Source organism: Thalassophryne amazonica, chromosome 8 (assembly GCF_902500255.1).
Source record: "Thalassophryne amazonica chromosome 8, fThaAma1.1, whole genome shotgun sequence".
Taxonomy (NCBI): domain Eukaryota; kingdom Metazoa; phylum Chordata; class Actinopteri; order Batrachoidiformes; family Batrachoididae; genus Thalassophryne; species Thalassophryne amazonica.
In genome coordinates this window covers 40,904,262-40,921,140 of record NC_047110.1, presented here as the reverse complement: position 1 = coordinate 40,921,140, position 16,879 = coordinate 40,904,262, and the positions used below count along the sequence as shown (strand labels likewise).

Genomic DNA, 16,879 nt, shown 5'->3' with positions numbered 1-16,879 from the left:
GGATCACCCCTTTGTGAACAACTGCGTGGAAAAAAATAGTCCAACAGTTTAAGAACAATGTCTCTCTATGTTCAATTGCAAGGAATTTAGGGATTCCATCATCTACAGTCCATAATATAATCAGAAGATTCAGAGAATCTGGAGAACTTTCTACACGTAAGCGGCAAGGCTGAAAACCAACATTGAATGCCCATGACCTTCGATCCCTCAGGTGGCACTGCAGTAAAAACCGACATCATTGTGTAAAGGATCTTACCGCGTGGGCTCAGGAACACTTCAGAAAACCATTGTCAGTTAACACAGTTCGTCGCTACATCTACAAGTGCAAGTTAAAACTCTACCATGCAAAGCAAAAGCCATACTGCAACAACATCCAGAAACGCCACCACCATCTCTGGGCCCGAGCTCATTTGAAATGGGCAGACGCAAAGTTGAAAAGTGTGCTGTGGTCTGATGAGTCCACATTTCAAATTGTTTTTGGAAATCATGAACGTCGTGTCCTCCGGACAAAAGAGGAAAAGGACTATCCAGATTGTTACCAGTGCAAAGTTCAAAAGCCAGCATCTGTGATGGTATGGGGGTGTGAAATTGTCCATGGCATGGACAACTTACACATGTGCGATGACACCATCAATGCTGAAAGGTACCTCCAGGTTTTGGAGCAACACATGCTGCCATCCAAGCAACATCTTTTTCAGGGATGTCCCTGCTTATTTCAGCAAGACAATGCCAAGCCACATTCTGCACATGTTACAACAGCATGGCTTTGTAGTAAAACAGTGCGGGTACTAGACTGGCCTGTCTGCAGTCCAGATCTGTTGCCCATTGAAAATGTGTGGCGCATTATGAAGCGCAAAATATGACAACGGAGATCCCGGACTGTTGAACAACTGAAGTCGTACATCAAGCAAGAATGGGAAAGAATTCCACCTGCAAAGCTTCAACAATTAGTGTCCTCAGTTCCCAAATGCTTATTGAGTGTTTTTAGAAGGAAAGGTGATGTAACACAGTGGTAAACATACCACTGTCCCAGCTTTTTTGAAACGTGTTGCAGGCATCCATTTCAAAATGAGCAAATATTTGCGCAACAAAGTTTATCAGTTTGAACATTAAATATCTTGTCTTTGTGGTGTATTCAGTTGAATATAGTTCAAAGAGGATTTGCAAATCATTGTTTTCTGTTTTTATTTACATTTTACACAACGTCCCAACTTCATTGGAATTGGGGTTGTATAAGCCAGAATTGAATCAAGTGTACATATTGGTAGTTCAGCTCTTTATCTACAGAGCTACCTGCTCTCATATCAATCTGCACAATGGAATTTTTTTGTAATATTTTGTATATCATTGTAGTCTGTCCTCCACAGACACTCTGGAGGTGCTATGCCCTAGAGAAATCAGATGGCAATGCTTCAACATGGAAAATGTACTTCCGGACTCCAGAGGCTGTCAGCACTGCAGAATCTGACATCTCAAGCCCCAGCACCAGGAAACTGAATTTACAGGTGATTGTCCTTTTATCTTTGTTTCAGAAGGTTATAACTATGGGGTGCAGAAAAATCAAAAAGCCATTGATAATGACTCACCGGCAAAGACCTGTGAGGGTTTAGTATGTGATGATAGCTGACAATGATTGTTAACAGTTAACAAAACATAAATCAGCAAAAGCCACAACAGGTCACAAACTCAGTGGCATCAACAGCACTGGGGAATAAGTGGGGTTGTCAGATGAATCATATATCACAGCTCGGTATTACTCTCATCTGTTCAAAAATGCATCATGAAGAGGAAAAAATATGTATACGTCACATTTATTTTTGAAACATGGTGCAACTACTTCATACAAAGATAAGCAAAATGAATTTACAAACACTATGTTCGTGAGCAGAAGCTCATGAGATAATTAATGCTATTGTAGGAGACACAAAATGCAAGTAAAGGGCTTCTTACCATCACTGAACAGGCAATCTTGTTATGGTGGGGCAGGATTGAACCCAAAAATGCTGACACAGACCAGACAGGTGTAGGGACAAAAAGTCAATGATTCATTTACCATATGCTCATGAGTCCAAAGTTAATGAGCAGTCCAGACAGACAGGAGCACAGGATGAGAGTCAGCAGCAACACCAGGGCAAGCAGACATGAACAACACAGGAAAAACAACCTGCCAGGAACACTATGAACCAGAAAAACTCAGCAACTGAGGACACCACAGTGACAAACTTAAGTAGTGACAGACGAGTAGACGAGCAACAGGTGGTGTGATTGGGGATGTGAAACAGCTGTGAGGAGGAACCGGTGACAGAGACACACCTGCAAACACACACGGGAACTGACTTAGAGTGGAAAAAAAAACACAAAGAGCACGGGGGAGGTGAGTAGAACCTAAAAATACACCATAATTAATAATCAAACTAAAAAGGGAACCACAAAGTAACTAAGTACAACACCAAGGAAGAAAGGAAGAAAACTAAAGGGGAACACAACAATGGCTAAAGCGTGCAAAACAGCAAAACAACACGACTAACAGTGGACAGACCACAACAAACCATAGGTGAGGTAAAAGTCCAATATGATTTAGTGTTTGTCAACTCAGCATGGACGGCATGATGGCTTAGTGGTTAGCATTGTTGCCTCACAGCAAGGAGGTCATGGGATCACTTCCCACCTGGAGCCTTTCTGTGTGGAGTTTTCATGTTCTGGTGTTTGCATGGGTTCCCTGCGGATGCACCGGCTTCTTCCCACAGCCCATGACAGGTTAGGTGAACTGGAAGCTTTAAATTGACCATAGGTGTGAGTTTTTCTCTTTATATGTGGCCCTATGACACACTGATATGCTGTCCAGGCTGTACCCTGCATCACACCCTATGACTGCTGAGATTGGCCCCAGCCCCCTGTGACCCTTAATTGGAGTAAACAGGTATAGAAAATGACTGACAGACAACCCAGCAAATTATTTTATAATTATTTATAATGCAAACACTTAGCCTAGATTTGGCTTGTTGACCTACCATTACTATTCTTGTTATGTTACACAGCCCAAACTGTTGTGCTGAGAAGTATGAAAGTTAAATTTCTTCTTTTTATTTCAGAGTGTTGGCTTTATTAAATGTACTCATTCTCTGAGACACAGAACATGTTGCTCATTCTGATCTTCTGCTCCTTGCTTTACGGCGGTTGGCATCCAGGATAATGGATGCCTTCTGGCCCAGAAAGTATATATATATATATATATATATATATATATATATATATATATATATATATATATATATATATATATATATATATATATATATATATATATATACAAGGTCTGTCCAAAAGGTATCAGACCTTTTTATTTTTTTCAAAAACCATATGGATTTGAATCATGTGTGCTTGCATGAGCCAACCTTGAACCTTCATGCGCATGCGTGATTTTTTTCACGCCCGTCGGTTGCATCATTCCCCTGTGAGCAGGCTTTGTGTGAGCACTGGTCCACCCCCCTCATTGGATTTTCATTGCGAGGACAATGTCTGAACAATTTGGAGCTTTGCTGCATCAAATTTTTCCAGAAACTGTGAGAGACAGCCAGGTGGAAACCATTAGGAAGATTCAGACGGCTTTCGGTGACAATCCTATGGGCATCACACAGATTAAGGAGTGTTACAACCGGTTTAAAGACGGCGCACAATGGTGGAGGGTGTGCCGCGCTCCGAGCGGCCATCAACAGGCTGAAACGACCAGATCATTTCCAAAGTGAACGCTGTGTTGATCCGGGACGTCGTCTGACTACCAGAGAAATTGCAAAAGAGGTGGACATCAGCACTTTTTTGGCACATTCCACTGTTACAGGAGATTTTGTAATGAAAGACATGCGGAAGTTGGAAGTCTCACAGGACATGTTGTGACATGTCCAACTCTTACACAATTCCTCTGATACTCATTCGACGGAAAAGCCACCGAAAGCCATCTGAATCTTCCGAATGGTTTCCACCTGGCTGTCTCTCACAGTTTCTGGAAAACTGTGAGTAGTGTGATGCCCCTGTAGTTGGCACACACTCTCTGGTCCCCTTTTTTAAATATGGGACCACCACTCCAGTTTGGCACTCCTTTGGCACTATCCCAGACCTCAACATATTGTTGAAGAGACGTCTCATCCAAGAAAGTCCCTCCACACTCAGGGCCTTCAGCATTTCTGGACAGATCTCATCAACCCCTGGGGCGTGCCATTGCGGAGTTGGTTGACTACCTCAGTGACTTCCACAAGGGAAATTGGTGATAATTGGTGCCTCTACTATAGACGGCATGCCGGTGTGATGCAGGAGTTCCTCAAAGTATTCCTTCTAGCAGTGGATTACATCCTCAGTTGAGGTCAACAGAGCCCCATCCTTACTGTAGACAGCTTGGATGATTCCCCATTTTCCCCTCCTGAGGTGCCTCACAGACCGTCAGAAGCACCTTGCTGCCGACCGAAAGTCCTTCTCCGTGGCTGCTCCAAACTCCTCCCATACCTGCTGCTTTGCCTCCCCCACAACAGAGGCTGCCACCCTTCCGGCCTGTAGGTTCCTTGCAAATGCCTCCGGACTCCTCGGAGATGACATATCCCGGAAGGACTCCTTCTCTATTCGGACAGCTTCCCTGACCACCGGTGTCCACCACGGAGTTCAAGGGTTGCCACCCCTTTAGGCATCTAAGACCTTCAGGCCACAGCTCCCCTCTGCAGCTTCAGCAATGGAAACTTTGAACATTACTCATTCTGGTTCAATGCCCCCAACCTCCACAGGGATGCTAGAAAAGCTCCATCAGAGGTGTGAGTTGGAGATCTGTCGGACATTGGGCGCCTCCAATCACCCGCACTATCCTTTTGGGCTTACCAAGTCTATGCAAAATCCTCCCCTACCCTCTGATCCAACTCACCACCAGATGATGATCAGTTGACAGCTCTGCCCTTTTCTTCACCCGAGTGTCCAGAACATGCGGCCTCAGATCAGATGATATAATCACAAAATTGATCATCAATCTTTGTTCTAACTAGGGTGCTCTTGTATCGTGTACACTTATGAGCATCCTTATGTTCAAACATGGTGTTCCTTATGGACAACAAACGATTAGACAGGGATGCCTCTCCAGGTGTGTTTGTCATTACCTATGTGTCCATTGAAGTCCCCCAGCAGAAAAATGGAGTCCCCCACCAGAGGCCCATACAAGACTCCATTCAGGGACTCTAAGAAGGCCCAATACTTCAAACTGCTGTTCGATGCATACACATAAACAACAATCAGAGTTCCACCTCCCACCACCCGAAGGTGGAGGGAGGCGACCCTCTCATCTACTGTGGTAAACTCCAATATAACGGTGCTCAGCCGGGGACTCATGAGTATCCCCAAACTCGCCCGGTGCCTCACACCCTGGGCAACTCCAGAGAATAATAAGGTCCAACCCCTATCAAGGAGAGTGGTTCTGAAGCCGAGGCTGTGCGTGGAGGCGAGGCCCACCAGATCTAACTGGTATCGCTCCACCTCTTGCACAAGCTCTGGCTCCTTCCCCCACAGTGAGGTGACATTCCACACCCTCGGAGCTAGCCCCTGCCACCCGGATCTGGTCCTCCGAGGCCCTCAACTTTCACTGCCACCCATGGGACAGTGCACCTGACACCACCGGTTCCCCTGTGGGTGGTGAGCCCACAGGATGGAGATGGAAGGTCCACATTGCTTTTTCAGGCTGTGCCCGACTAGGCTTGGTGGCAAGCTCAGCCAACAGGTGCTCGCTGACGGTCCCTCCATCCAGGACAGGCTCCAGGCGGGGTCCCCGGGCTTCCTCCAGGCTGGGTCATGTTCACTCTGCCTCATTCTCTCATGATGTCTTGTGAACCATTGTGATGCCGCGTTCACACCGGGCACGACGCGAGCGACAGCAGCGACAGGTTGCCATGTAATCCCTATGGAAGGACACGTTGTGGCACCAAGCCACGCAACGCGATGCGATGGACCTGAATGAAGCGATGCTAGTGAAGCGATTTTGAGCGATTGGCGCGTTTGTGGCGCGATATTGCATCACGTCGCATTGCCCTCCTCCCCAAGTTGAAAAATCTGCACTTTTTTGTCTTGTCGCGCAGCGATGACCAATCAGGGACTGAATATGTAGTGATGTGGAGATGTCTGGAGTTTGACTGAGGATGTGAACATGTCCTGTCTCTGGTAGCCTGCCTGTGAGCAGGACTTCTATCCCTTTTGTCCTTTATTTCACAATTATGAGCGTTTTTGGAGCGAGCAGCAGCCCCGCAGCAGGGGGAGCGGAGTTTTTTTTCTCATGTGCGCACGCGAGCGAATCATCCGTCAAGATTACTTTACTTATTAACTACACAGATGTATAATAAAACAAATGGTGACTGGTTTCAAAAGACAAGAGTTTTTTGGGGAAGCACGAGGAGCAGCCCCACAGCAAGCAGCGGAGTTTTTTTGTTTTTGTTTTTTTTTTTTTTATTGTTTACATGTGCGCGTGTGAACGGGACAGGAGGTCCTCAAACTGGGTCCTGCAGAGGCGGAAGGACCGCTGAAAGCGGCCGTCATCCAGACGCAGCAAATGATGATACTCCCCAAATTGGGAGCTTTCCACAACAACTCGCTCCGTGTGATCAAGGTCCGTCATGTTAACTTGACTGACAACTGGAGCCGGCGAGCAGAATGGAAGCTCCTCCTATTTGATGACTCACTGGGGCGAATTTTCGCAGCAAAAGCAGAGCGACACACCGGGCGATGGTGGTGCATCCGTCGCCATGCGACCGAAGCGAATTTGTGGTGTCTGGTCTTGCCCGGTGTGAACGCGGCATTAGTCTGGCCCCTCGTCTGAGACCAATTTGCCATGGGAGACCCTACCGGGAACACAAAGGCTCCAGACAACACAGCTCTCAGGTTCATGGCAGCACACAAACCTCTCCACCATGATAAGGTGATGGTTCCCAGAGAGGTGGTTGCAGGTGGTAATGCAAAATATTTTTGAAATGCGTCGCTTTAAAATATAAGTCACAGAACCAGCCAAATAAGTTAAAAAGTGTTTTTTAGTTTGGATCTAAAATCTATCTAAATTTGATCTAAATCAATAAATCAAAATTATTCACATATATATGGCAGTAAAAAACAAACAAAAAACCACTTTGTCCTAAATGGACATAGTAAATCAAGCCAGACAGCATATGGATACATTCAATTTTCAACATATAACACCTTCACCTCACTTCCTTAACATTTTATTTGCAAACATTTCTGAACATTCTGCCCGCCACAATCCCTGGAATACAGCCTAAGGTTTGAATCGCCCTGATATTAGTGCTCTCATTGTCATCAGTGACTAGTTGACATCGAGCCTAAAATGACACATCAACAGGGTTGACTTGCTGAGACGGACTAGACCAAATCAATGAGATCATTTACGCTTATGTCACACTGTGCACTAGTTTGTGCAGCGCTGATTTGCTCTGCTCTTTATGGAGCTTTGCTCTGGGTGTAAGACAGATGCCTTGGTGTGTCTGTGTTTTGGTTTATAAAGATGAACCCTGAAGTTTCTACAAAATGTCATTGCAAGAGGATTTAATCACATTGCGGTACTGCAGAGTGGATTTGTACACATGTGATATACTGTGTTGTTCTGCTGCATGAGTCACCTCTCATAACATCAGCTCTACTGCATCAAAACCACAGGGATTAAACGGGAAAGTTCCCATAAATATACATGCATGTGGAAAGACACACAACACCCACACATACTCACCCCCCCACGTTTTTGATGCCTGACTCCACCAGGATGACTCGAGGCTTTTGTCTCCACTGGACAAAGACTCAGTCAGTTGAGATGATGTCACCAAAGCTTTTCTCATGGGAGTAAACCTTTGTGTAGCGGAACTACAACAAAAAAAAAAATCTTTGTGTAGGATTGAGCCCACGCGTATTGGGGAGAATGAAGGCTGCTTCCGCTCTTTTCTGTTTCATCGTGTGACTTTCTCCTTTTAATATCCTCACTCTCTTTTTCACCATTCCTTCCCTGTTTCTTCTTTGTTTCACTCTGTCACTCTTCTGTCAAATCATCTTATTTAATTTCTTTATACTTGTATGTTTCAACTTTTGTTACACTTGTTTCAGCTTTTCGGATTTTCCTTCTTTCTTCTCTCACTACTCATACAACACCCACCACCTCCCTCTCTCTTTCAGTCCCTCTCCCCTAATGAGCCTTTCAGGCCTTGTTTTTTGGCTGAACCATTGGCCGCTTGTCAGTGCCAAAGTCTGATCCACTGAGTCTAAATAATTGAGTTCCTATAAAGTCCTATAAAGTTGCGGGTCAGCTGGCTGACATATTGGACTGGCGTTTCCATTTAAATCCTCAAACCGTCTGACTCTCACAGTCATGGTTATAACCTCACCCCGCCGAGGATACTCAGATATGGCTTCATACACCAGTGTGGAGTGCAGACGTTTGTCTTTATGATGTGTGAGAACAATCTGATTTACATATTCCCTAAAAGAAAACAACGTGCTGTAGTATTTGTAGGTTTTTGGTGTAACCTGTCTTAATTTAATGTATGCAGTGAGCTTGACCCATTGTTCCCAAAATGCTTTTTTAAAAACACATCTCTTAAAATATACAGCAGTGCATGTTGAGTGTCGATTTGCACAATTAAACTTGTATTATCGGCTAACTAGTGACGCAATGCCACAACTGGATGTGCTCGGTCTCTTCAGAGGATCTTTGAGTACCGCTGGAATGACTTTGTGCCAAACGAACAATTACATAGGTTGACTCAGATGAGGCATATGACTTGTGAGGGAATGACAGCAACGACATTTTGACCATGTGACAAGTTTCACTGTGTGTAATCCAGGGTGTAGGTGCCTCAGCAGTGAGGACCCCAGCAACTGGGAAAGGCCACTAGGACATGCCTACATTTCACTTGACTGCAGCAGCTAGATGGTTACTTTCAACAGGTGATGATGGACTGGTTGTCTGTGTGGGTTGGTTGCCATCCCAAATCTGGGGGAAGTTCCACTGTGTAGTGGATGCAGTGGAAGTTGTGAATACAATGGACTTGTATATCTAGAAGAGTGATTGGGAAAGAGTGCATTCCATCACACATATATAACATTCCAACCTAGTTTCACAGCAAGTCGTGATTCATCATTTCATTGTAAGAACACACCTGGGAGTCTACACAATTGCATCATGACAATGCCAAATCAAATCATCTAAATCAGCCTTCTGTAGACTGATTTGACTGTTGTGACATCCTGTGTGTCACAGTAGCAGGAAATTACATCAAAGGTGCTGGATGAGGAGGATTCGTTGGTGTCATTGAGGTGTGGCTGCACATGGTCAGTCGGCCAGTCAGTCAGGCAGCCTGCACTGTTGAATCAACTCCAAAACATGTAAAATAGTGGACTCATTGACACGGAGAACTGATACAACCTCCCACTCTGACGTTACACCATGGAGTGTGACAGTGGTCCTTTCGCTCTATGTTGGATGTAACAGAGCTCAACAGTACGGTTCCAGGATTGCATCAGATTGGTGACAAAACCACACTCGCGTAAAAAATGCGTTAGGGCGTATTATATCATTTCACACACATAGATATTAATTGCGTGCGCAAATTATCACTGTTTGTGCACGCACTCAGAGGAAACTGCTCCTCAAGCGAGGGAAAAGGTGCTGTGAGAGACGACCACTACGCCCCCGCCCTCTCAAAGTTGATTTCTGCTCGCACACAGTGGATTTTTACTCTCTTGCTCGAAATTTCTGGCACTATGGGTTGAGGGTTTTGGTACTATTGGGAGGGAACCAGGACGGCACTGGCTCTGCTGTGATTGATCATCTCTGAAGAGCGAGGTTTGATTGACAGCCCTCCTCTTTGACACGGAAGTCAGTCTGCTAAAACAGAGATGCAATTGTGTTATACTTAAACAAATATGAATTACTGTCATTAAAGGACCAGTCCATGCAATCATGATACATTATAAAGAGTTCAAGTATTTGGATATTGTGGTGACAAAGACGAAGTGATCTCTGAAAAATTAAATATAAAAGACAATGTTGACAATTACAAATCTTTCTTGAACAGGTGGATACAAAGGGATCTTTCAATGTTTGGCAGAATATTGTTAACTAAAATGGACAGTTGATCTAGATTAATATACCCGGTGTATTCTATTCCTTTAGCACCCCAAATGATTAAATGTATCTTAATTCTTAGCTGTCTTAATTTGAATTTCATCTGGAGGAACAAATGTCATTATACTGCAAAGCAGGATTTTATCAAATCTTAAGATAATGGGGTGGTAATGCTGTATGTTTTGATTTTATGAACGGAATGGTGAAAATTAAATGGTTGAAATATCGTTTAAAAAATCAACAATCTTTATGGTTTTACATTCCCCATCTGTTTTTTGAAAAAGCTGCTGGACTGGATTTTCTCTTAAGATGTGATTTTGACCTTAAAAACAAAAAAACTCCCTCTGAAACTTTCAGATTTTCACCAACAGGTCCTTCTGTATTGGAAACTTGTATTCAAACACAACTTCACACCACACAATACAAGAAGTGTGGAACAATAGATATGTATTGGTTAACACAAAATCTCTTTTTTTTTTTTTTATCTCTGAATGGTTCTCTAGAGGAGTATGGGCTTTGGCTCACTTTATGGATGATAATGGAAATATTTTACATCATACTGAATTCTGTGATAAATTTAAAATGACCTGTACACAGAACAAATATAAACAGATTGTCAAAGCGCTCCAATATCTCTTCTAACTATGATTATTCAGGATATAATATATGCAAAAGTCACCCTTGCCTCAAGACAACTTTACATTGATGGTATTGATTTCTGTGGTTACAAATGTAACAACGAATTTATAAGAAGCAGCTTACTTAATAATTGTCTCACTAATTCGCTCAAAAAAGATTATGTTCTTAAAGATTTTGGAAACGAGGAAATCAAAAAGATTGGATCTAAATATTTAACATTTCCAGTCTCACCGAAGACGAAAGAACTCCAATTTAAAATTATTAACAAGATTTATCCAACTAACGAGTTTTTAAAACAGAGATTCAAAATGGATGTCGGTAACTTTGGCTTTTGTGAGACTGGAACTGAAGACCTGCTGGACCATCTTTTCTTTTTGTGTGAAACAGTGCAAAGCTTTTGGTTTGACCTTCAGCAATGGATCGTCTCTAAAGGAATTTGGATTGGCAATCTAACCTTTACAGACATCAAATTTGAAATATATGGTAATAATTGTAATGACTATGAATTAGATATAATTTTATGACAACTCCAATTCCAATGAAGTTGGGATGTTGTGTAAAATGTAAATAAGGATGGAAAAAGGATGGAATGGCTCTGGTGAACGCCTACGCTAAGAAAGGGGAGGATCACAGGGTGACATACAACCCCAATTCCAATGAAGTTGGGACGTTGTGTAAAATGTAAATAAAACAGAATACAATGATTTGCAAATCCTTTTCAACCTATATTCAATTGAATACACCACATAGACAAGATATTTAATGTTCAAACTGATAAACTTTATTGTTTTTGTGCAAATATTTGCTCATTTTGAAATGGATGCCTGCAACATGTTTCAAAAAAGCTGGGACAGTGGTATGTTTACCACTGTGTTACATCACCTTTCCTTCTAACAACACTCAATAAGCGTTTGGGAACTGAGGACACTAATTATTGAAACTTTGTAGGTGGAATTCTTTCCCATTCTTGCTTGATGTACGACTTCAGTTGTTCAACAGTCCAGGGTCTCCGTTGTCGTATTTTGAGCTTCATAATGCACCACACATTTTGGGCGACATTGTCTTGCTGAAATAAGCAGGGACGTCCCTGAAAAAGACGTTGGATGGCAGCATGTGTTGCTCCAAAGCCTGGATGTACCTTTCAGCAGCGGTTGCCCCCAAGCTCTGGGGTAGTCTCCCGTTTAATATTAGATCATCCCTGTCCCTAGAGACTATTAAGGCCTCTTTAAAAACACATTTCTTTTCTCTGGTGTTTCCTAAATGAGCTTTGTTTCACCTTAATATTTCTTCTGTTTTACCTGTTGCTTAATGCTGACAAACTATAACTTATTTGCAGTCTTTCAGTAGCATGGCCCAGCAGAGGGTCACCCCTTTGAGTCTGGTCTGCTTGAGGTTTCTTCCTTAAATCATCAGAGGGAGTTTTTCCTTACCACTGTTGTCTGTGTGCTTGCTGTAGGGGTTGGTAAGGTTAGACCTTTTATGCGTTGCGCCTGAGGAAACTTTGTTGTGATTTGGTGTGTAAATAAAAATAAAATTAAATTATTTCCTTCTACTTTTTACTCTGTAGTATCTGTTTTATTGCCTGTTTTATTGCCTGCGAGACGTCGCGCAGCGGTCCCAGGCGCCGTCGTCAGCCTGTTTCAAGCTGAAAACCTCCACATTTCAGGCTCTGTTGATCCAGGACGTCATGAGAGAACAGAGAAGTTTCAGAAGAAGTCGGTTTCAGCATTTTATCCGGATATTCCACTGTTAAAGGAGATTTTTTTTAATGAAAAAGAGAGAGCGCTGCGCGATGTCTTGCACCGTGGGAAGTCCTTCAAGCGACAGTATCACCTCAAAATCTCTCATCAGCCGTTAAAATTTTCACTGAAAACCAGCTTAATTTTTCGAACCGTGTCCACTTCGATGTGTCTCACAGGTTTAGAAAAAATTTTGATCAAACAAAGCGCCAGTCTCTCAGCAACTTCTCAGACAAAGGAATTCCGACGAGGGGCTGGACGACTCCTCCCACAAGGAGTGCTCACAGGCGGATGACGTCACCGACAGGCGTGGAAAAACTCACGCATGCGCACGAGGGTTCAAGCATGTCTGACGTAAAAACATATGAATGAAATCCATATAGTTTTTGAAAAAAATAAAAAGGACCTATACTTTATTGACAGCCCTCGGTATATATATATATATATATATATATATATATATATATATATATATATATATATATATATATATATGTTCTCCACTCAGATTGCAACAGCCAATCACAGATTAGCCTTTCTCTACATCATTTACCTGTATTTTGGCATGCTTGGCATCAGAAAGTTATGTTGGATCCAAAAAGGCTAGGACCAAAAGTTATATTGGATCAGTTCCCACTGACCAGTAGCGTTAGAGCTTACTGCCAACAGCTAGCCAATCAGAGCGCGACATACGAAGGTCAGGAACTAGCTGACAGACGCTGGTTGAAAAATTGGCAACAAACATGTCAACAACAGCAGAAAATTGTCTGCCAGCGAGGTTTGCTGAGTTCACAGAGGAGGAACTGGTGGAAATATTGATCTCCAAGGATGCCAAAAACACTAAGAAGGTAGACAAGCACGCTACTGACGTTTTAGAAGCATTCATCGCATCAGAATCAATCATATGCTGTTCACAACAAAATAAATTGATCTAATTTACTTGACTCTTTGTTGTTTGCTTAATTTGGGAGGGGGGTAGAGAACATAACAATTGATGGATGGCAAGTCGTCCAACATAGAGAAATATTGGATGAAGAAAATTGGACGTTATTTTATATATTATATATATTATATTATTATATAACTAATATATAATTAGTCCAATATAATATAATATAACTTGACATCCAATAGTTCTCTATGTTGGACTCCTTACCATCCATTATTTGTATAAAATATATACCATTTTTTTCTCCTGCAATGGTGTTCCCCCTCATGAAATATGTTATTGCATCTCTTCCTGTTTGTGCATGTGTGTGTGTGCAGAAAAAAGGGACCAAACGGAGATTAAAGTCCTCCCGAGGTAATGGGTCAGAAAGGGCGGTCTCCATTCCCCAGATCACCTATGACCATATTGATGAGTCTGTAGAGAAAAAAGACGTTTCCTTTTTCCTTGATGAGCCAAGAGGAACTGTTGAAGGTAAAAAAAAGATCACTTGCCAATGACTTGTATCTGTGTAATATCATATGACTTTCTTACTTATTCATATTACTATGTAATATTGATTTGAAAGGAAAACACGTCAGCTTTGTAGCTTACACATGTGGCAAACAGCTTAGTCCTAGAGGAGTCAACTAGTCAAGATCACATATTAAACCAATGACTCCTACTTTCTGACTACTTCATCATGACCTCATTTTGGGCCTTGTTATGACACAGTAACTTTGATCCACAGCTTGGCACCTCAGAGTGTCCTATTATTTAAAGGTGTTTTTGAATTTCAGTTTCAAATGGAAGAATATCTTTGAAGTTTTATTATTGTTTTTATTATTTTGTGGCCAGCTGGTCATGAACCCTGAGTCATCTGGAGGGCATTCGATGAAGTCAGTTCATGAAACCTCTTTGAATTTATTTTGAAAAAAAAAAGTGTTAATGTCTTATGTCATGCTACTATAAAGTCTTGGACATCCAGTGAAAATTTCATATTTTTGCATTCAGGGTGTTTGGAAATCCACTTATTTCTCATATTGCTAAGCTGTATTCCCACATCAGAGAGGGTTTCAAACAGCTGATTCTTTTTCTTCTGTTGATTTTATTGCCGTTTGGCAAAGCTGTTGTTGCACTACTGCCAGGCTGAAATAAAACAAAGTTAAATGCAGCATTTTTGACATTTACATTTTAACATTTCTTTTTTATTCACAGAAAACTAATAAGTTCATGGGTAATGAAACAGTTTCACATTTATTCAGTAAAAAAAAATCTTGTGAAATCAGTGTTTGTTCATTCTTTTGCGACATATACATAAGAGGTCTGTTAGAAAAGTATCCGACCTTTTTATTTTTTTCAAAAACCATATGGATTTGAATCACGTGTGATTGCATCAGCCAAGCTTGAACCTTCGTGCGCATGCGTGAGTTTTTTCACGCCTGTCGGTTGCGTCGTTTGCCTGTGAGCAGGCTTTGTGTGAGCACTGGTCCACCCCTCTCGTCGGATTTTTATTGCAAATAAATGTCTGAATGATTTGGAGCTTTGTTGCATCAATTTTTTCCAGAAACTGTGAGAGACCTCCAGGTGGTAACCATTCGGAAAATTCAAATGGCTTTCAGGGACGATTTTATGGGGATTACACAGATTAAGGAGTGCTCCAGCCGGTTTAAAGACCGTCCACAGCTGCTGAGAGCGCTCCGCGCTCCGAGCGCCAATCAACAGGCTCAAACCCCGCTGAGACAATTTCCAACGTGAAGGCTTTGTTGATCTGGGACGTCGTCTGACTTTCACAAAAATGGCTGGAGACGTGGACATCAGTACTTTTTCAGCACATTCCACTGTTACAGGAGTTTTTTTCATGGAAAGAAAAGCGGACGGATGCACCACGGAGCCGCTCATGGCGTGGCACAAAACCACCTCCGTGTTGGTCTTACAGGACGGCTTTGAGATGGCTTTCAGATGGCTGTCGGTGGGTTTTCAGTCGTGTGACTAACCGAGAAATTGGGGATGAGCCTGGACATGCCAGAACATGTCCTGTGAGGCTTCATCACAGCGTTGCTTTGCGAGATGCGGCTCCACCGCGATGCTCGGAATTCCTCCGCACGTCTGTCTCAGTGTGCCGAAAACGTGCTGATGTCCACGTCTTCCGCAATTCCTGTGCTAGTCAGAGGACGTCCCGGATAAAACACAGCGTCCAGTTTGGAAATTAACGGCACATTCCACTGTTACAGGAGTTTTTGTCACGGAAAGAGGAGCGGAGGAATTCCGCGCGTCGGGACGGAGCCGCATGGCGCAAAGCAACGGCGTGATGAAGCCTCACAGGACATGTTCTGGCATGTCCAGGCTCATCCACAATTTCTCGGTTAGTCACACGACTGAAAACCCACCGACAGCCGTCTGAAAGCCCTCTCAAAGCCATCCTGTGAGACCAACACGGAGGTGGTTTTGTGCCGCGCCATGAACGGCTCCGTGGCGCATCCGTCCACTTTTCTTTCCATGAAAAAAACTCCTGTAACAGTGGAATGTGCCGAAAAAGTACTGATGTCCACGTCTCCTGCCATTTTTGTGTAAGTCAGACGACGTCCCGGAACAACAAAGCCTTCATGTTTGAAATGATCTGGTTGTTTCAGCGGGGTTTGAGCCTGTCGATCGGCGCTCGGAGTGCGGCGCGCTCTCAGCAGCTGTGGGCGGTCTTTAAACCGGCTGGAGCACTCCTTAATCTGTGTAATCCCCATAAAATCGTCCCTGAAAGCCATTTGAATTTTCCGAATGGTTACCACCTGGAGGTCTCTCACAGTTTCTGGAAAAATTTGATGCAGCAAAGCTCCAAATCGTTCAGACATTTATTCGCAATAAAAATCTGACGAGAGGGGTGGACCACTGCTCACACAAAGCCTGCTCACAGGCGAATGACGCAACCGACAGGCGTGAAAAAACTCACGCATGCGCACGAAGGTTCAAGCTTGGCTGATGCAGTCACATGTGATTCAAATCCATATAGTTTTTGAAAAAAATAAAAAGGCCGGATACTTTTCTAACAGACCTCGTATAATAAAATGGATTTTGTTCAGTGTATATTTTTTTTAAATAAGTTGCTTTTGGCATAATGTCTTATCTTGTCTGACCTCATGCCAAAGTATTTGCAACATCAAAATTAATTATTCCCTGCAATTAGCAGAAATAGTGTAGGCCTAACAGGATGACAACAAGACAAGTCAACAAGTCACTCAGTGATGTGGTCCACAATTGTTCATTCATTTCGTTCATTCATAAGGAATGCTGTAAAAACTACTGCATATTTAGCTTTGAAATATTGGAATTCTTATAGATACAGGTGCGGGACCACAAAACCTCCTGTTTTGGTCTTTGTTTGCATGTATCAACATAACAATTCGCGGATATTCTTCTATATGTTTGTTTAGATGGGTAGGG

At 42.8% G+C, this 16,879-nt stretch overlaps 1 protein-coding gene across 1 annotated transcript in view; it reads left to right on the top strand.

Annotated features, from left to right (window-relative positions):
* Positions 1 to 16,879, top strand: part of kcnq1.2 (potassium voltage-gated channel, KQT-like subfamily, member 1.2) — a 372,874-nt gene that overhangs the window by 24,443 nt on the left and 331,552 nt on the right. The window contains exons 8-9 of the mRNA XM_034175460.1: positions 1,368 to 1,505; positions 13,786 to 13,939. Of these exons, the coding sequence (XP_034031351.1) occupies positions 1,368 to 1,505; positions 13,786 to 13,939 (292 nt within the window). The remainder of the gene's footprint in view (positions 1 to 1,367; positions 1,506 to 13,785; positions 13,940 to 16,879) is intronic.